General features: G+C 47.4%; 1 protein-coding gene across 3 annotated transcripts in view; it reads left to right on the top strand.

Annotated features, from left to right (window-relative positions):
* The window catches only part of COL6A3 (collagen type VI alpha 3 chain), a 93649-nt gene that overhangs the window by 19737 nt on the left and 53504 nt on the right, over positions 1-20408 (top strand). Inside the window, exons 3-8 of one of the 3 annotated variants that reach the window (XM_053597048.1) lie at positions 164-284; positions 1756-2373; positions 8476-9078; positions 15293-15877; positions 17523-18122; positions 19177-19749. In XM_053597048.1, the coding sequence (XP_053453023.1) occupies positions 194-284; positions 1756-2373; positions 8476-9078; positions 15293-15877; positions 17523-18122; positions 19177-19749 (3070 nt within the window). In that variant the 5' untranslated portion in view covers positions 164-193. The remainder of the gene's footprint in view (positions 1-163; positions 285-1755; positions 2374-8475; positions 9079-15292; positions 15878-17522; positions 18123-19176; positions 19750-20408) is intronic. The other 2 variants (XM_053597046.1, XM_053597047.1) reach the window with 2 other exon arrangements.

The raw sequence follows: 20408 nt of genomic DNA, 5'->3' as shown, positions 1-20408 counted from the left end.
CACCCTTCTACCCACCACTTATTTACCATTATCCATTTATCATTGCTGTCTGAAGAGTGAATCAAAGTCGCCTTGGATGTTTAGAAAGGACATAGCAATTGTAGGATTTTGCATGATTTTGAGAGAAAACTGATATTCTTTTTTGCCTTATTTTCTATTTTAGGTTCTTATTTGGTGCTTAGACAAATTCAAAATGAGGAAACATCGGCATTTGCCCCTAGTGGCCATCTTTTGCCTCTTTCTCTCAGGCTTTTCCATGACTTATGCCCAGCAACAGCCAGCAGGTAAGACTAGAAACATCCTTGATTTTATAAAAGGAAACAGCATTCTTTGATTTTTAGGTCTTAGACATCAGAGCTCGATACTAAGCTTAGATGCGTGTTTAAGAGATAGCTAAGCTGTTTATTATAGGATATTCATGTAGCTTATAAACCTCTTACGATGTTCTTTATCCCATGAATGATGACTTATTTTCATCAGAGCTTTGGTTTGGTATCTCAGAATTGGTTTGAAAGTGGTTTACTGTTACACTGGTGTGAGTAGAAGGCTTGAATCTGACTTTTCCCATGTTTCTGGCATTAATTGGTCTCTGAGCACATGAAATAAAGAGAAGACAACATTGAGGGTAACAGCTATTTTCTTTGAAACCCCCCCCCCCAAATATCATCCTCTCTCTATAACTCTGAACGTTGAAAGACATTTTTTTATCTAGGATAATCCGATGTTCAAAAAAATCTGTTTCCCAAAACTACTGTTAAAATATGAATTCTAACTAATTCTATTAAGAATTTGCTTTCAGAGTTCTTTTAAAAAGAGAAATGCTTCATGCATTGTAGTCTGGGAAGGATAACTTGGGTATCCCCCTTTGCCGGGAGAGCTGGGCCTCTGAGGCATTTTCCCAGTGGGTCAGCTGCTCTTAGAGGACAGGGAGGCTAGTGCCACCTCAGTGGAAGAAGAAGGTGGGTTGGGGCATCAGGTCAGCGTGAGGTAGGTGAGGGCGAGGAGCCAGCATGGCCCATGGCTGCGGAAGGGCACCTGCCAGGCCCACCAATGTCCTGACACCCCAAGCTCCTGCTCTCGAGGGAGAACCGGATTCATCTATGATAATGTCCAAGTTATACAAAGATTTTTCTGGCTCCGAAAAACATGTACTAATTAAGCTACTGTTTTTGGGCTCAAAAATCTGCAAACAACCCTTACTTTTCTTTTCTCTACATTAATATTGACCTACCTTACTTAAACAACATGTATTTATTTCATTTATTTTTTCTTGCACATAACTAGAAGCATTGGAGGTTAGTCAGTTAATGTTAAACAGTAGTAGATTTCACTTTTCCTTCTTGTCAAGGTTCAGGCTCATACTTCAAATGAAAGAATGGATTTATAAAGTGAGGGTTGGTTACCTGTGAGAGCACATCCTTCTGGTCTGATCAGGTGGGTCTTGGGGTTCAGACTGCCACAGGGGTCATGCTCAAGTTAAAGACAGCCCAGGAATTTTTTCTCATTCTGGAGCATGCTACTGGCCCACATATGGTGCTTACTGAATGTGGAACTTGGGCCAGTGACTGGGGTCCAGCAGCTGTCCAGTCCATGGGCCCTCCCAGGTAAGTCTGTCTGCCTTCCTGCAGGACACTTAAGGGGTGAATTCTTTAGTAACAGCCTAGTGTAAATTGGATTTGTTTAGGAAGGTTTTTCACAGATAGGAAATAATTGCTTGAATAGTAGAAAAATCTAAACCAATGTCTTTTTTTAAAGATGTCAAAAATGGTGCTGCTGCTGATATAATATTTCTAGTGGATTCCTCTTGGAGCATTGGGAAGGAACACTTCCAACTTGTTCGAGAGTTTCTGTATGATGTTATAAACTCCTTAGCTGTGGGAGAAAATGATTTCCATTTTGCTCTGGTCCAGTTCAACGGAAACCCACATACCGAGTTCCTGCTAAATACGTACCGCACTAAACAAGAAGTCCTTTCCCATGTTTCCAACCTGTCCTATACTGGGGGAAGCGATCAGAAGGGACAAGGACTAGAGTATGTAATACAAAACCACCTCACTGAGGCTGCCGGAAGCCGGGCCAGGGACGGCGTCCCCCAGGTTATCGTAGTATTAACCGATGGACACTCTGAGGATGGCCTTGCTCTGCGCTCTGCGGAACTTAAGTCCGCTGATGTTAACGTGTTTGCAGTTGGAGTTGAGGATGCAGACGAAGGAGCCTTAAAAGAAATAGCAAGTGAACCACTGAATATGCATGTTTTCAGCCTAGAGAATTTTACCTCACTTCATGACATAGTAGGAAACTTAGTGGCCTGTGTGCATTCATCCGTGAGGCCAGAAAGGGCTGGGAACACGGAAACCCTTAAAGACATCACAGGTAACGGCAACGCCACCAGGCTGCCCCTACCCCGCTGTTCTTTGGAGCGGAAGCTTGGCAGAAGCAGAATCCTGGGCAGAAGCTTGGCAACCGCTGGCCGTGAAGCCACAGCGCGGCTGCGAGGTGGGGCGGGGTAGGGGAGACATGGATGTTCACAGGCTTAAAAACAAAGGTTTGACTTTGAATATTTTATAGTCAACATCTCAAGTAGGGCATAGACCTACATCTGGGAGGAATTTCTTTTTTTTTTGTTTTTTGAAACAACTAGTACTTTAACTATGGAAAACCACATTCTGATATCTGGATCCCATAAAAGGTGCCTCTGCCTTTCTTAGGAAGGAAAGGCCCGGAGTGGCTGGGTGGGTATCTAACAATCCCCGCTTGGCTGTCCCAGGAAGCTTGGTGAAAGAGAGGGCATGAGCTGAGGGGCACAGGGGCTGCCCCCAACCTGTGTCCAGGGGAATAGCAGAGCGCACCTGTCCTCTGCTCCATGGGATTTATTCTAGAGAACTGATAGAATTAGAATCATAAGGAACCTTAGCCATGGCACAGTGCAGATCTATTTTGAAGAAGTTGAATCCATAGCCAGGTGTTGTGGCAGGCTCCTGTAGTCCCAGCTACTCGGGAGTCTGAGGCAAGAGAATCGCCTAAGCCCAAAAGCTGGAGGTTTCTGTGAGCTGTGATGCCACGGCACTCTACCAAGGGTAACAAAGTGAGACTCTGTTTTTTTTTTTTAAAAAAAGAAGTTGAGTCCTGGCTGGCAGGGCGGCAGAGCCTCTGGCTTTGGTCCTGGGCTTGGACGTCTTCCTTATTTGTGTGCCTGACTATGGCTGTGCTTGCAGAAGCTCTTTGGACCCTAGTGACCCTCATTGGTGCCACTCCAGAAGTGTCAATGAATGTGGATGTCACACTGGCACATTACCGTGGCAGTGACGTGTGCGAGGCTAATTGGCTGGCGAGTTATTTAATCTGTCGGGCCCATCAGCTCTCCTTCCAGCACTCAGGGCCTTAAACACTGATGGGGAAGGAATTTGACAAGTAAAATTTCAAAGTGTATCTTACCACAGTGATTTTGACGAGCACCCAGAGCTCGGCCTACTCTCCAGCGAGGGCAGGGCAGTGGCAGCTCCCTCCCTGAGAAAGTGGGTCCATGTTGCCGGGGGTAGTTGACAGCAGAGCACCTGGGCAGAAGGGGCAGGTCTCAGGGAGGAACTGGGGGCCCGATGAGCTCCAGAAAGGAGAGACACATCCTCTGAGGCTGGGGAGGGGCAGAGAAAGGGGCTGTGTTTCTCAGATTTTGAGGTGAGTAGAGGGACGTAGAGAGTGTTCAGGTCGAGTTGGTAACGGTTATCTCAGTACAGGAGGGAGGCAGCAGGGTTGGAAGCTTGGACAGACTGGACTTAGTTCTGGACAGCTGCTGCAGGGATGTGAGCAGGGAGTCATAGAACCTTCAGGAAGAAGCTGTTGACGTGCAGAGACGGGCAGCCCTCAGAGATTACGGATCATTCCTTTCTGCAGACATCTCAGGTGCGCTGGGATCAAAGAAGTTACCAGGTTTGTAGCTTATGAAGAGGCAATGACAGAGGGGAGAGGAGAGAACTTGTTCCCAGGAAGGCACTGCAGGGCCGTAGCTAATAAAGTCCTGCGCTATCCCGCCACGGACTCCTGGCTGGGCGGGGAGGTCAGCTAGTGCTGGTGGGAGACCTGGGAAGACCCAGAGGATGAGAGCTGGGTGGGGAAGAGGCAGCCAAGCCTGCAAACAGGCGCTCTGGGTGCCGGGAGAGGGAGACCTCCCAGGGCAGCTCGTGGCCGGAGGAGTGTCAACGGGCGCTGCAGGTGCTTTGGGCGATGTAGATGGCGGGGTCGTGGGGAGGCAGAAGCTGAGCCATACAGACATGTGGACGCAGGCTGAGCCTGATGTAACTTCAGTCACTCAGGAAGGCTGGAGGGCCTCCTCAGAGTCCTCAGCTGCAAGGAGGAAATGGATAATTCTTTGAAAGAAAAGGGAAGGCTGGGCAGCCAGGCCTGAGTACGCACACGTGGGGCAGAGGACGTGATCCCAGGACAAGGCTTACCAGAAGGTGTTCCCTCAAGCTTTTGGAAATGGTCTCCACCAAGAAAGCTGTGGACACAGGACGGCAGGTGACGGATGGAAAGTCAGTCTCCTGTTAATTCAGTGCTGGAGGCGGGGGCGGGAAGAAGGAAGGGATGAGGTTCAGAGGCAGGAGTTATGCAATTTAAAGGGCCACCAGGAAGATTCTGCCCAGGAGGACCCTGCCAGGGCAGATAGCAGAGGAGGGGAGGGCTGGGGCCTTCTGGAGTGCCACCAGAATAACGGGGCTGTCCCAGGGAAACAAAAGGGAAACAAGGCTGACTGCTGGATTTCATAATGGGGATTCAGAAAGCAGGAGGTGGGGAGAGAGGTGACTAGACCTCAGCAAACAGGCAGCAGCTGTCAGGAGCAGGCAGAGCTTCGGTCAGAGCAGGGCTTCAGAACAGACCAGCCACAGGTGTCTGGGAAGTTGTTCTTAGAGTGGTTTCCCCAGTGGCTGCCCGTGATTTCAGCTAAGCCCTGGTCAGCGAGCCTACTTCTCAACAGACAGGAGGGAGGGGTCGTCTGGGGAACTGACCTTTAGCACCAAGGATTGTTTCCTGCTTCCGAGTCAAAATGTCTCATCTCTGGCACTATGATGTAAGGGTCAACAGGGCCAGATCACAGGAGAAGAAGGCGGGTGTCCTTGCGAGCACCCCAAACCAAACACTCCACGGTCTAAGAAAATGACAAGAAGGAATCTCTATTGACCTGCTCTGATCACGACAGCAGACTCAGCCTCAGTGATTCACTGATGCATCACAGTTTTGAATATAAGGATAATACCAGACGTGTTGGAAAACAGTGGCAGGGAGCGGTGGAGAAATGGCACATCTTTTTACTGATGTTTTGGCAAACTCATGAAAAAGAAGAGATGAATGTGCTGTTGTATTTAATTATTATATGAGATTATATAATTTATATAATATAATATATTATGTTATAGTGACAAACATTGAGATCACCATAGTGAATGCTTAATGAGCCCCATGTCATAGCCTATTTCCTCACAGATGACAAAACCTTTGTTTTTATGCCAAGAAATCATCTCTGTCTTCTAGTGTCCAAGGCGCTAGCAGTACCAGGGCAGACTATTAATCCATTGACATTTTCTTTTCTGATTAACGTCACTCCGCAATTCCTCTGGTATCATGTCCTGCTGCATGTTTCACGGCAACAAAGTAAAATAATGATAATAATAGTAAGGCTCTGCTTATGGGCTTTTTAAAAGGCAGCTAGAATGGCATTACGGAGATCACTGCAAGGTAGGGCTTTTCTTCTCATGATGGAGGTTACTAGGCAACTTTTCCCCACACAGTATTCTTGATTATAATGTTATGCATGTAGATATAATTATGTAGAGAGATATAGATTTAACATGTTAATGTTAATGGCCACTGTTCTAAACAAACTCTACTCAAGCAATCCATCTCAAATAATTGTGTGTTAAAAATCCCTTTGTCACCCTTTTAAAAATGGACCAAAAAAATGAATCTAATAAGATACAAAACCTGTGTGTGTTCCAACATAAAAGTTAAAGCAGACAGTGAGGATGTCAGCATGAGCGTTCTTTTCTTTTTTCCACAAAATACGAAGATTTGAAAATGTTGTGAAACATATCTATGATTTTGTGCTTTGCCTAGGAAATGAAAATTTGAAGTTTTTTTCTTCCTTAAAAACTATTTAAGAAAGGCATTATGCCCACACCAATGTGCTCAGGAAAATTCTCAGTGCTGTTTTAGAAACCTATGATTTTATTTTTCTGGGACGTTGTGAAACGTTCCATAGAAAAATGACACCAGGGGATGTGAGACATGAACCATAAATGGAGAAAAACAGACAACTTCAGACTATCTGAATGTTAGGTAGACGTGATTACTGGTAGAATTAATCTCGGTTGTTGGTTTGCCTTGCTTTGGCTCTCCTGGATAACAAAGCATGCTGTCCCGTGTCCCATTATTATGTGTGTAAGACGATGATGTTTGTTATTCGGTGATGACAAATTATCCAACATTTTTCTATGACCCACTGCTATCAATATCTCCTCAGGGTTCGTTTATCTTATTTATAAATTTCAACCAAAAAGTAAGTAATAAATAAAGAAGGAATAGTGTTATCTTGTGTCTTGACTTAGGTATCATTTTTTAAAATAGACCATATTGATCACGGTTAACCCTTCTTTTCAATGTCTTGATTGACCTCTGAGTCGCTGGTGTGAGCCTGGGAGATTCTGGGGAGTGTTGTGGCATGCTTTGCCGAGCTCCGTCTTAAACGATGACGATGTGGGCCACTCCTGTGCCTGCTGTGCAGTTCATACTCCCTGGCATCACACCCTCCCAAGGATCCTCCTGGAATCTTGTATTTTGGCCAAACAGTGGCAAGTGCTTTGGAGTTCTAAGCAAAGGCCCAGACTTGTTTGATACTTGGGCATGACAATTATCTAATAACTGTAAGATCTAATAATAATAAGACAAGATCTTAATTACTGCAGCAAATAATTCTTTTTCTTATTATATCCTATAAGAAGGATTGGGATAGCAATATTTCCAAGTTAATGTATTTCCCTATACAAAGAAATAATCTGCAAAGATGTCATTTCACTTTGCACAATGGGAGCGCTTGGGTGAGAACGTAGTTTCACAAGTGCAGAACCCTCAGTGTTCTGAGACAGGCTTTGTGGCCTTCTACAGTGAGCATAAATACAATTTTTCTGGCACAAGGAAAAGTAATTTTAAATATAAAATGTTCATTGTCATTGAAAAGATCAGAATGAATGATCTTACATATAATGCTATAATTATAACCCAAGTGAAGCTTTCTGGAATCCCAGAATGCAAATATGTGAGCTCAGGTAATATCTCTTCCTGTCCCTAATACATACTTAAGTTGTTAAACATTTACTAGGGTACATATATAAGTTGTTAAAAAACTAGGGCACTGTTGCTTTTCCTCTACTTTAAATCAGTATAATTTAAATACCTTGCCCTTGTTTTGGACTTACTGATTGCTATTCTTTGCTCAGGGCTTCTGTTTAACTCCCATTCTCAGTAATGAAGTGGAAGTTTCTTGTTTACTGTGAGGAGGGGAAAGATGTCTTGGTCAGCTTTTTTTTGTCCTTTGCTAATTTTATGTCCAGAGCTAATTCTGATTAGGGGCTTGTTAAAAGTTCACGGTCTTGCTAGATAATTAGTTAGAATGTCATAAAAATAAGGTTGGATAATTATGTCATGACTGGTTTCATATCACTCTGCTTAACGTTGTTCTGCATTATGTGATTGAATACAGAGGCAATGGCAAAAATAAACAAACGAGACATGTGGCCCAGCCCCAGACCTGCACTTGTGTTCCATACAACTGAACAACACGCAAGGAAAGAAAGGAAAACAATTTCATCAAACTATTTTTAAAGCTGAAACTTTAAATGTAGTTTGATTCATGAATTTGCATGCACTTGGCCATTTTGGCTTTTAAAGAAAAAAGCTAGGAATCAGGTAACATCCTGGATTGATGAGTCGCCAAATTGCGAATCTGAGATTCTGTTTTGTGGTTATTTGTACCAAAAATTGTTTGAGGAGGCAGAAGGAATGACCAAAAATTAGCAAACATCTTTGAATTTTTGCTAATCTACTCATTTATCTTCTCCTGTAGGCATGTAACACACACTTCCATGTACCTACAATTCCCTCCAAACTTACTTCTCGAATACGTGCCCAAGTCTTCTTCCTCAGAAAAGTGAATATGATAGTTTGAAATTTAACTACAAAAATGGCACCAATGAAAAGTTGATGTAAATGCCCGTATTTTGCACCATAATTTCTAAGCAGTTGCCTCTTATCCACTCAGAATGCAGAACTCAAAGAGAATTTCACGTTCCTTAATCAATATGTGTTTCATTTGTCCATATGTCGTGTTTCTTATTGGATTCCAAGGAAACATGTCAGAACACCGAGTAATGCATGTGGTCACTTGTTCTAATGCTTTCACGTTTTTTGCATTTCTTTCTTTTAAAGCACAAGACTCTGCTGACATTATTTTCCTTATTGACGGATCAAACAACACCGGAAGTGTCCATTTCGGAGTCATTCGCGACTTCCTTGTAAATCTCCTTGAGAGACTCTCAGTTGGAGCTCAGCAGATCCGAGTGGGGGTGGTCCAGTATAGCGATGTGCCCAGAACCATGTTCTCCTTGGACACCTACTCCACCAAGGCTCAGGTGCTAGATGCAGTGAAAGCCCTCCAGTTTGCTGGTGGGGAGCTGGCCAATATCGGCCTGGCCCTCGATTTCGTGGTGGAGAAGCACTTTACCCGGGCAGGGGGCAGCCGAGCAGAGCAAGGGGTTCCCCAGGTGCTGGTCCTCATCAGTGCTGTACCCTCTAGTGATGAGATCCGAGACGGGGTGGTGGCACTGAAGCAGGCTAGCGTGTTTTCATTCGGCCTCGGAGCCCAGGCCGCCTCCAGGGCAGAACTGCAGCACATAGCTACCGATGACAACTTGGTGTTTACTGTCCCGGAATTCCGTAGCTTTGGGGACCTCCAGGAGCAATTACTGCCGTACCTTGTTGGCGTGGCCCAAAGGCACATTGTCTTGCAACCGCCAACCATTGTCACACAAGGTACGTATGCTCTTCTTGCCATCTGTGTGGGAGTGGGGTGTTTTGTGTCTTGGTTTTCATAGAAGTGAGGTGGGCACCAGAATGATCTTCCTCGGGAGAACCTGTAAGTACCTGCAGCCCCTCCTGCCCTGAGAAGCCAGCTCCTGGCTGTGATGTGTGTAGTGTTTGCAGTATTTGGAAAAACTAATGGTGGATGAGTGAGTGGAAAACACTGCTTCAAGTATGAGTTGTCGAGAAAGTGCCCCTTTAAAGCTAATTTCACAAACCTGTTACGATGAGATTAGTAAACATCGATGTATTATCCATTTATAAACCAGTCATCTTAAAAATGGATTTGCAGGGCTCATTGCAATTCTGAGAGAACTACTCTGGGACAGTGGCGTGGACCCATGATAGTCTGCACGTTAGAAGTGTACTCCTAGGTAGAGCTTCTTAAGCAGCAAAGGAGGGAGGGTGTCCCCCAAGGTCCCATTGTGCTTGGATATTGGGGGGTGAGCCTTCTGAAGGTAAGAAATAACAGACCACTCACTTGATGGATATGTATGAAATATTTTGCCCTGTGTTTAAGTTTAGGAGTGATTCTTTTGAGTGGCGAGATTATAGCATATACTGTAGTGGAAAGCCTCTGATCAATAGCCAGTTGAAGTAATTTAAAAACTGCTAAAACCAACCAACCAAGTCATTTAACAAATATGTATTTAAGAAACACACAAGTTCCTTTACCTGATGAACTGTTTTCTGAGACATCAGTCACTTTTCTCGTTGTATTAATTTCAAGACCTAGGTCCAGCCAAAAGGATGTCATTTAGTAAATTAGGGACACAGTGGCCCCAAATGGTTTCCAGGAGCACCCAGTTCACTTCCCAGTGTTGCCTACACACTGGGGTGCTCCAGATTAGCCCTTGAATGTCAGACCTTGCTCTTCACCATCCTTCCAGAGCACGAACTCAATGACAATTGGAGAATGAATAATGAGGCTCATCTAAGACCCTGGTTATCACCTGCTACCAATCATTTACATTTTCTTGTGTAGAATAACATATCCTCACAGCTCTTACTTGCTGACTTTCTAAGGAAAGGCTGCGTGGCTGGGTCTGTAAAATAAACTTTGTGATAAATATTGCTGTCTCTATTGAATCAGGTAGGTTTTCCTTTGAGAAAGGAGTGTTGGCAATTCACAAATAAACCTTTTGGGGCAATATGCCATTGTATAAAATTAATAGTGGAGCATCTTAAATTCTTAATTAACAACACTGTTATCTACTCACATACGGCACTGACCTCTGGTCCCCAGTGCCTTTCTGATCACTAATTCATGGAGTTGCTTACAAGTAAAGGTGATGTAGCACCGAGTTCCTTACAAAGGCTACAAGGCTCACACTGAGCCAGCTCAGACTTGCACCAGTGATTTTAAAGCAGGGCTTTTATTGTAATGAAAGTTTTTGGCAAAAAGCTCAGGACTTTGACATCTTTACTTAAACTGGACATTGGAAAGTGTCTGTGAACATTACTTTCTAGGGAATTCTCTTTCTAGAATTTACTTACCTAAGTCAGAAGGGAGGCTTGTGTTTCTCCTTATATAGTTTTCCAGCTTTCCCTCTCACCTGATGGGACCGCAGAACAGATGGAAATCCTTCTGGTGAGCCGCTAGGGAGGTCCGACCTTGAAGGGAATGTTCTGAGGGGAAGTGCACAGTGCAAAATGAACACAGAGCCCTGTCCACCGGTGCTCGGGGCTGCTCAGGCTCACCTCCTTCATGGAGCTGTCGAGTGAAGATTTGCAACCTGCTGTGTTTCTCTGGGCTTACACACTTTTGGAAGCAAACAATTTCCCTATGTTTTGTAAACATCAAGGAAGCACCACATCTGTAGATGGGAAACCTGGTCTTCTATCCTGGATCTTATGTGGATTTGCTATGCGGTCCCAGGCAGGTCATGCAACGTCTCTGGGCTCTGATTTCTTGCATTTATGCCGAAAGTATTGCACCTAGTGAAGACAACACGTTTCAATTTTTAATTAAAATGGGTAGCATAGGGCCCTCATTCCAGATTCTCCCCAGCTAACTAGAGTCTTAATTCCTTGATTACAAGCATCATCTTTAATATTAACGATCGAATTGTTTTTGACAAATATTCTGACTGTCTGGTATAGGCCAGACACTTGCCGAGCACGGGAGACACAGTGCAGGCAGGTGAGACACATGTGGCTTCTGGTTTGCTGTAGTGCAGTGGGAAAGAGATTAAACCTATAAACCAATGATCAAAGAAGACATCCGTCCCCACAGTGGTACATGAGGCCACTAAACAGGGCTGTGACAGAGAGACCAGGCGCCAGGTATGGGGACGCCCACACGTATTCCCAGCTACTGAAGAGAATGAATGAGGTGGGGGGGGGTCCCTTGAGCGCGCGAGTCCAAGGCTACAGTGAGCTACAATATCGTCACCGCACTCCAGATGGGACGACAGAGTTAGATAAAGCCTGTCTCAAAAATCAATAACTAAATGGGGAAAAAGAACGTGGGAAGCGAACTTTAGTTGGGGTGACCAGGGAAGGTCCGTCCGAGCAGTGCAGGATGGAAGGAGAGGAGCCAGCGAGGAGCCAGGGAAGAAGGTTCCAGGCACCGGGAGCAGCAGGAAGGCGGCCCTGCAACCTCAAAGACTTTGGCCTTGTCCTAGGATCCCCACAGGCAGCAAGGCTTGAGCACAGGGCTCAGGAGCCTAGACCAGCGATAGATGCAGGGGCGGAGCCAGTGGCTGTACAGTGGGCGGGGAGCTTGGGCCAGCAGCAGGTGCAGGGTTGGAGCCAGCAGCTTTGTGGTGGGCGGGCAGCCTGGACCAGCAGCAGGTTTAGAGGCGGAGCCAGAAAGCCGTGTGGGCGGTGAGACTGGACCAGCAGCAGGTGGAGGGGCGGGGCCAGAAAGCTGTGTGGGCGGGGAGAGTGGACCAGCAGCTGTGGAGGGCGGAGCCAGAAAGCTGTGTGAGCGGGGAGAGTGGACCAGCAGCTGTGGAGGGGCGGAGCCAGAAAGCTGTGTGGGCGGGGAGAGTGGACCAGCAGCTGTGGAGGGGCGGAGCCAGAAAGCTGTGTGGGCGGGGAGAGTGGACCAGCAGCTGTGGAGGGCGGAGCCAGAAAGCTGTGTGGGCGGGGAGAGTGGACCAGCAGCTGTGGAGGGGCAAGCAGCTGTACCGTGGGCATGTTAAGCAGGAGCGGCCGTGAGGCACAGGGAGTCTACCACGTGCGTGTTCCTCCCAGGGAGGTCAGAGGGGGAGGCATTCGGCAGGGTGACTGGAGAGGGGAAGAAGCGGATGAAGAGAGGAAGGCAGTGGGATGGATTTGAGGAGGAGCCATCAGGGATTGAGGACGCAGAGTGTGGAGGGTGAGAGGATGGGGAGAGCGGTCCCAGGAAGCCGAGTGAGAGGGAGCCAGGAGCAGCTGGGGATGGGGCAGAGAAGAAGGGACAGCAGCTGGGAGAGGACACGGTGAGCAGGCTGGTGGGCAGATGTGGCACGCGGCGGCGCGGGTGGAGGGTGTCCTGTCAGGCTTCTCTCCAGGAGGGAGACCCTGGTGTGGCAGTGGAGGAGGACTGCGCAGAGAGCAAAGTGACAGAGTAGTCGCTCTGGGTGGGTGTGGCGGGAGCGGCAGGGTGGCAGGCTGGACTGGACTGGGGGCTCCCGAGGGCTGTCTTGGTCTGAGGCTTTCTCAGGTAACATCCATTTATGTGGGGGACACAGAGAGAAGAGAGAGGAGCAGACAGAGGTTTTATCAGTGGGGTCTGAGGGAGGGCAGGGACCAGGGCACCGAGAGCTTCCCCCAGACCCCGTGAAGATGGGTGGTGACATGGGGAAGTTACCTGAAGGGGCTTTGAGAGTGGGGAGGGGGCAGGGCCAGCAAAGGGGTCTGGGGGTGGCTGGAAGGGAGGAAGACCGCTGCGGGTGGCATCTGTGAGATGTCAGAGGTGGCACGTAAGGACTAAGAGGCCAGGTGTGGCTCAGAGGGACAGGCTTATTGGAGAAGGGATCAGGAGAGCAAGTCTCCAAGGAATGGTGAGAGTGGGGTGGCCAAGAAGAAGACTCCAGGGAAGGGAGACAAGGATTTGCACATTCCAGAGTTTATTTGGAAACAGCATTGAATAGAGAAGACGCACCCCAGCTCCTGAGCTGGCGAGGGCTGCCGGGAAGCAGATTGGGAAGCGCAGTTGTCAGTCAGAGGGGGCAAGGGTTGAAGGTCAGTGGGACCTTCAAGTTCACCTCCCAGCCAGGCAACCTACCCAGGCCCAGAAGAACCCTGTGAAAGAGCAAAGGCAGCTCTGTTTGGGATGGTGTTTCACCCAGGCAGAGGACACCCCAGGGCTTCCATGACGTGCTCCCAGAAGAGGCATCAGGGAGAAACATGAGATTTTTGTAACTGGATGGGGGTATCCGTGCTACAGCCCCTACCTCTCACAGACGAGGAATCACATGAATGTGCAAAGGGCAGGCAACTAGGGCAGAACCATGACGCAAATGCCAGAATTTAATTATTACCTGGGCCGTGTGATACCTTTAGTGCTGATTTCATTTGGCTGTGTATGGTTCTGGGTGTATGACTTGATACTTTAGATAAAAATCAAATGTCAGTGACTTTTTACCTAGGTTCCATCAGATGTGTACGTCAGGCCCTCCTCTGGCCCATTGGTTGAATTTATAGTGATGCCGTGGCAGGAGGTGTTAAAATGTGGGAGGGAACAAATGTGCCATTGAACTCCTGCCTCACGTGCTGTGCCATTGTTTGTGCTCATAAAGAGTCACATCACAGTCTGGGCCCCTTGGTGTGGGGGCAAGAAGCGTGACAGACACAGCGCAGTCTGTACAGACTATGTACACGCGTGTGCTTATGTGTACTCCCTCTAACGGTGTAAGGGATGTCTAATGGCATCGACATCTCCATATTCACATTTATCTGCAAAGATATTTTAAACCAAACCAAAGGGGTAGCCCAGAGAGATACAAGTTTTAAATTAAAGAATGGAAGGAAAGTCCAGCATGGACATTCACTACACTGACCATGACATTTGAGAAAAGGTGAAATGATGAGGTAACTGTGTTATTGTATAGAGATGTTGGTGCAGAAAGTGTCACCCATCTGCTAGAATGTAAACCTCCTCTTGGTGCTGCAGGTATATGAATGAGATGTCGCTGTCCTAAAATTGTTTTTTAAGGGACACACCAGTGTTTCTGATACCAGGCATCATACTCCCAGCCTCCAGTTCAAACAATGAATAAACTATACCTGAAAATTTGTTATGGGAGGTGGCTCTAGTTCTTAGAAAGTTCTTCCATAGCTTTACTCCAAGCCTCTTTCCCTTGTCCAGAGTAAGAAAATTATCTTGCTGTGCGAGCTTTCTGATGGTTCAGAGCAACGGAGGGCTCCTTTGCAGGCATTCCCCCGCAGGGTGATCACTCATGTCCTTCTAGGTCTTGGAAGCTCTGGCAGGTGTCTGGGTTAGGTACCAAGCTCTAATAAGGCTCACTGCTCTTGAGACATGGGTGGCTACCTACACATTTAATAGCCGGACAGCAGGTCATAGGTGCTGTGAGACAGTGACCTGGGAGCTTTTGCTTTGTGGTCTGTCCTTGGGACCTTTATAACACAGGTCTCCTACAGGAAAAGCTTTTAAGACCCTTGTGGCTGTGATGCTAATTTTCTCTTCGTAAGTTTTATTTTAAGTATTTTTTTTTTTTTTTGCTGAAAAACAAACATAGAACTGAAGAGAATGGGGATGTGTTTTCTCTTTCAGATTTTCACACTTGGTGATGTGTGTTGTAGAAATTAAGATTGTGAAGTGAAGGCTCTTTAAGCAGAGACTGGTGGAGTCTTTATTACTCAATGGAGGGCTTCATTCTGAACAGGTTATTTATTTAGGGCAAAAAAGAACTTACTGAATTTAGCGACAGCATGCTTAGCAGGTGTCTATTAAGACTAAATTTGCTTGTGTGCAACTACTTTGTAAAAAGTAGGAAGAGTAGGCAGGGTGGGAGGGGAGCCGGCCTTCCTCCAGGAGGGAGGAGGCAAGTGTAACTAATGTGTGTGTTACGACAAATTCCTCTTGGGGTGCCCCTGCTGTCACCATGGCCAGAGCAAACAAGAGATCCTTAAAACAGAGTTAGCTTTGTAGAGAGGCTCTGTTGGAGGCAGTTGGTGAGGGCATCTACTTACCTTCTAATGTTGCCACCTACAGTTATTGAAGTGAACAAGAGGGACATTGTCTTCCTGGTGGATGGCACATCTGCTCTGGGACTGGCCAACTTCAATGCCATCCGAGACTTCATCATCAAAGTCATCCAGAGGCTGGAGATCGGACAGGATCTTATCCAGGTGGCAGTGGCCCAGTATGCAGACACCGTAAGGCCTGAGTTTTATTTCAGTAGCTACCCAAACAAGAGGGACATCGTAGCTGCTCTGCGGGGAATGAAGCCCATGGATGGCCAGGCCCTGTACACGGGCTCTGCTCTGGACTTCGTTAGGAACAACCTGTTCACAGTCTCAGCTGGCTACCGGGCTGCTGAGGGGGTTCCTAAGCTTTTGGTGCTGATCACAGGTGGTAAGTCCTTAGATGAAGTCAGCCAGCCTGCCCAGGAGCTGAAGAGAAGCAACATCATGTCCTTTGCCATCGGGAGCAAGGCTGCTGACCGGGCTGAGCTGGAAGAGATTGCTTTTGATGACACCCTGGTGTTCACCCCTGCTGAGTTCCGCGCTGTCCCATTGCAAGGCCTTCTTCCCGGTGTCCTGGCGCCTCTCAGGACCCTCTCAGGAACCACAGCAGGTATGGTGGTAATGACCCCAGACACAGGCTGGGGGTCTCCAGGGAAGACTTTTGAGAAAAACACAAAATGAAATGTTATTTGTGTTTAGCTAGGAGACGATTGTTAAATGATGAAACAACAGCAACAAATGAGCTTTATTTCAGGCTTCCTTTTGCCCTGGGTTGAGACTCACTTGGTTCAAAATGTCATATCATCAAATTTCATGCGATAAGAACAGTATAACTTAAACCGAAGGACCACAAAGACATCTGTCTTTGAAGCTTCTGGCCAAGGAGGTCACGTCTCAGTTCCAGTTCCTGTCAGGTCCCTGTCCTCTTCTGTCCCCACTGGTGATTCTCCTCACCACTAAGATGTGGTCTGGCTCCTTCCTGTCCCAGGCTGACAGCCTCCTTAACATCCCTGCCCAACCCCATCGGGACACAGTTTCCCAGCTTTTAACCCCTCTCTCCTCTCTCTGGAGGGGATTTCCCTCAAGGATAAAGTATTTTGAATGGCTGGGTGTGATCAAACCCAGTGGTTCTTCAGATCCCTCGTTTAATATGACTGTTGTCAGTGAAAAGTTATTTTTCAAGACGTTATTAAGGTCTTTTGAATTGACTCCACACAGTCCACCATCCTTAATGGAGAGAAGATGAGTATCACAGCATCAGGCTTTCCCGCCCTGCAGACGTGGCCGCTGCAGGCTGCTCACGCATGACCTGTGTTGCATGGATGTTTGCGCTCTCTCCAGACTCTCTAGTTGTCTGAAAGCCTCTCTCTCCTTTCAAAATTTTTAACAAAACCTTCAAGCCATACTTTTATAGCTAACGTTCAACTTGATAAACATAAAGTAAAGTTAGTCATGAGGTCTAAATCAAAGGGAAGCATTGGGGAGAAATGGGAAGTGCATTTTTAAAGGCATGTGCTGAATATGTTGGGAGAATACTCTAATGTGAGAATTACACTTTTTGTTCTTCATGTGTATATTTTTGGCTGAGCCTAGCGAATAGTCTCTTTGTATTTCACTGAGGACCCAGGATCCTGTCATCTCCCTGTGGGGGATTCCCTCGGTGCCTTGCTGGATGACTGTCCAGCAAGGATGTGTCACCCCAACAGACGCGTGCCAGTAAAGAATGACAAACGGGAGGTCTGAAGAAGACTTCAAGATGAGAACAGCTTACTTTTGTTACTTTTTTAAGCCCTCAGGAACTCATGTTCTCAGGCTAATGTGGGCTAACTGCTTCTAAGCTGTGAATGGGAAGCCCCAGAAGACACAGCTGTGCACACATAAACCTGGCTGTGACCTTGGGCACAGAGACGGGTGATGCAGAAAGGCCGAGCACCCATGTAGAATTTATTCCAGGGAAGGAATGCTCTATTCCAATAACTTGGGGTGGGGGGTTGCTAACATTCTAACTTTGGCACTTTATCTCTCTGTGAGCCGACTTGCTTTGTAAACTTGGCTATCAATATGCCTCACAAATACCAGCCATCACTGGAGGAAAATATGCAGCCATCTGCCATATTTTGTGAGATGGGAATTCTTTGCCATGCTGACATTCTCTGTGTTCTAAGTGTTGGCATGTGTGCACCTGTTGTGGGCACACATGATGAAACCCTTCATGGTTGTGTTTGTCTCACTTTGTTTTCTGTGCTTCACTGCAGTTCACGCAAACAAAAGGGATATCATCTTTCTTTTGGATGGATCGGTCAACGTTGGAAAAACCAATTTCCATTATGTGCGCGACTTTGTAATGAACCTAGTTAATAGCCTCAATGTTGGAAATGACAATATTCGTGTTGGTTTAGTGCAATTTAGTGATGCTCCGGTCACGGAGTTCTCCCTAAACACATACCAGACTAAGTCAGAACTGCTTGCTCACCTGAGGCAGTTGCAGCTTCAGGGAGGTTCGGGCCTGAACACTGGCTCGGCCCTAAGCTATGTTCATGCCAACCACTTCACTGAAGCTGGCGGCAGCAGGATCCGTGAGCAGGTGCCGCAGCTTCTGCTCCTGCTCACCGCCGGGCAGTCACAGGACTCGTATTTGCAAGCTGCCAATGCCCTGGCGCGTGCAGGCGTGCTGACCTTTTGTGTGGGTGCTAGCCAGGCGAATAAGGCAGAGCTTGAGCAGATTGCTTTTAACCCGAGCCTGGTGTATCTCATGGACGATTTCAGCTCCCTGCCAGCTTTGCCTCAGCAGCTGATTCAGCCATTAACTACGTATGTTAGTGGAGGTGTGGAGGAAGTTCCACTCGCCCAGCCAGGTAAACCTTCCCTACCACGTGGGAACTCACTCCCTTCCCTTCCTCAGGCACCCGCTGGTGGGTAGTTGGCCAATCCAAACTTGAGAGTGTTGTGAGCTGTGGAAGGACAGCTGAGCTTGCTTTAGTTGGAGGACTGTGAATGGGGACTGGAGGCACTGTACCAGCAAGTTTTGGGGGTCTGTTTAAAGGGTGTTCACTGACCAGAGTTCTAGAACATTCAGCTTATGAATGTTTTATCTCACTCTTTCTTCAGAAGCTTTTCTTCCTTCCTAATTCCTATGAGGATTCTGCAGTGCAAATCCTAAGGTTGCATCTTTCAGCAATGGTAGAATGGATTCCCAAGGGAGTCCAGGTTATTGCTGTTGTTGCAGATTATGGTGGTGGAAAGAGATGGAGGTATTAGATCTGTCATCCTGTGGACATCACACGGATGGGTGGCAAGACCAAGCCAAATGAAACCTAATCAAAATACTAAGAACTGTCTGAAGTGAAAATAGTATTCATATTACACGATATGGCCCCATATAGGCTGCCGTCTGTGTTTCCCGCTGTCTGATTACAGCAGATGGGAGATTGCTGGCCGAGCCTGACCCACGCAGCAGTGATACACACTGTTGTGGGTCTTGATCCATAACTACAAACTTTGTGAAAAGATAATTCAGTTAGAGCAGATTTGTGGCGGCCTGGTTATCCGCAGGTGGCTAATCCACATCAGTTTTTGCCACCAGAGACTAATTTTTTTACCAAGAGTACAATAAGGACCACATTTTTAACAGCTGTGTGTGCTCCTGGGGTGATCGCTACCCGATGTGAGCAGAGGACGTATGGGGGCTCTTCCCCAACTCACCAGGTTGGACATGCTGGTACAGTAGTTCTCTGCCTTTGCAGATATGCCCTGTTTTGACATAGGACGTTTTCCTGACCAGTGGCCCGGGGCTTCTCTCTCGCTGGTACAGTGATCCTCAGATGAGGTTTGCGAATCCCACTATCCAGTGCAGGCTGCGCTGGGCTGCGGTCTCATCCCTCACTGTGTCCTCACCTGCTTTCCTTGCAGAGAGCAGGCGGGACATCTTGTTTCTTTTTGATGGCTCGGCCAATCTCCTGCGCCAGTTCCCTACTGTCCGTGACTTTCTCTACAAGATCATCGAGGAGTTGGACGTGAAGCCGGATGGGACGCGTGTGGCGGTGGCTCAGTACAGCGACGACGTCAGGGTGGAGTCGCGCTTCGACGAACACCAGAGTAAGCCCGAGATCCTGAATCTGGTGAAGAGGATGAAGATCAAGACGGGAAAAGCCCTCAACCTGGGCTATGCCCTGGACTACGCGCAGAGGTACCTCTTCGTCAAGTCGGCGGGCAGCCGCGTCGAGGACGGGGTGCTGCAGCTGCTGGTACTGCTGGTGGCTGGCAAGTCGTCGGACCGTGTGGAGGGCCCGGCAGGGAACCTGAAGCAAAGTGGGGTGGTGCCCTTCATCTTCCAAGCCAAGAATGCGGACCCAGCTGAGCTGGAGCAGATAGTGCTGTCCCCGGCCTTCATCCTCGCCGCGGAGTCCCTTCCCAAGATCGGGGACCTTCAGCCTCAGATAGTGAACCTCCTGAAGTCGGTGCAAAATGGGGCCCCGGCGCCAGGTACACTGCAGACATGGGGTGGCTTCCGCAGCTCGGTTCTCCAGCCCTGCGTGTTGGGTGGGGGTGGGTGGGTTGCTGCTCCTGGTCCTCAGAGGGAAGGCCTCCGGGGTTACAGGGAGCTGGAAAATTAATAGGTGGTCTCAGCAGGAGCACTGGAATAGGAATGTTCTTCCCTTGCCTTGAGTCTCTCTGGCTGCTCTCTGGGGCAAAACAGGAGAATCAGGGTGATAATTTTTAAGAGCATCAGAATGTTTCACAGTAAGGTACATTATGAAGATTTAGACATCAGGGGTTAAAATCCTTTTTGAAGAAACAGTTCTTACTTCATGCATAATTAAGCCATGTAATGTGGTTAACCGCAGCCGGATGCTCTTCAGCCTCTTGGTCACCAGCGCCTTGCGGCGGTGTGTGTGTGTGTGTGTGGTGTCTGTGTTGTAATTGTAACAGGGGGTGTCTGTGTTGTAATTCATTCACTACGCTCATTAAGGATAAACGCAGTAGACGGGTCAGAGAAGTTCCTGTTGTGAAGGCTGCTTTAAAATTCCCAATGGCTGATCTATACTCCGTGATGTTTGGCCACATGTCATTGGAGATACAAATGCAGTGTCAACAGTACTCAATTTCACATATTTTCCCTTTGATTAAAAACTGAGACTCTG

The sequence above is a fragment of the Nycticebus coucang genome, chromosome 7, assembly GCF_027406575.1.
Source record: "Nycticebus coucang isolate mNycCou1 chromosome 7, mNycCou1.pri, whole genome shotgun sequence".
In the NCBI taxonomy this organism is placed as follows: domain Eukaryota; kingdom Metazoa; phylum Chordata; class Mammalia; order Primates; family Lorisidae; genus Nycticebus; species Nycticebus coucang.
Note: the sequence above shows the minus strand (reverse complement) of the source record. Positions and strands in the feature narration are given on the sequence as shown.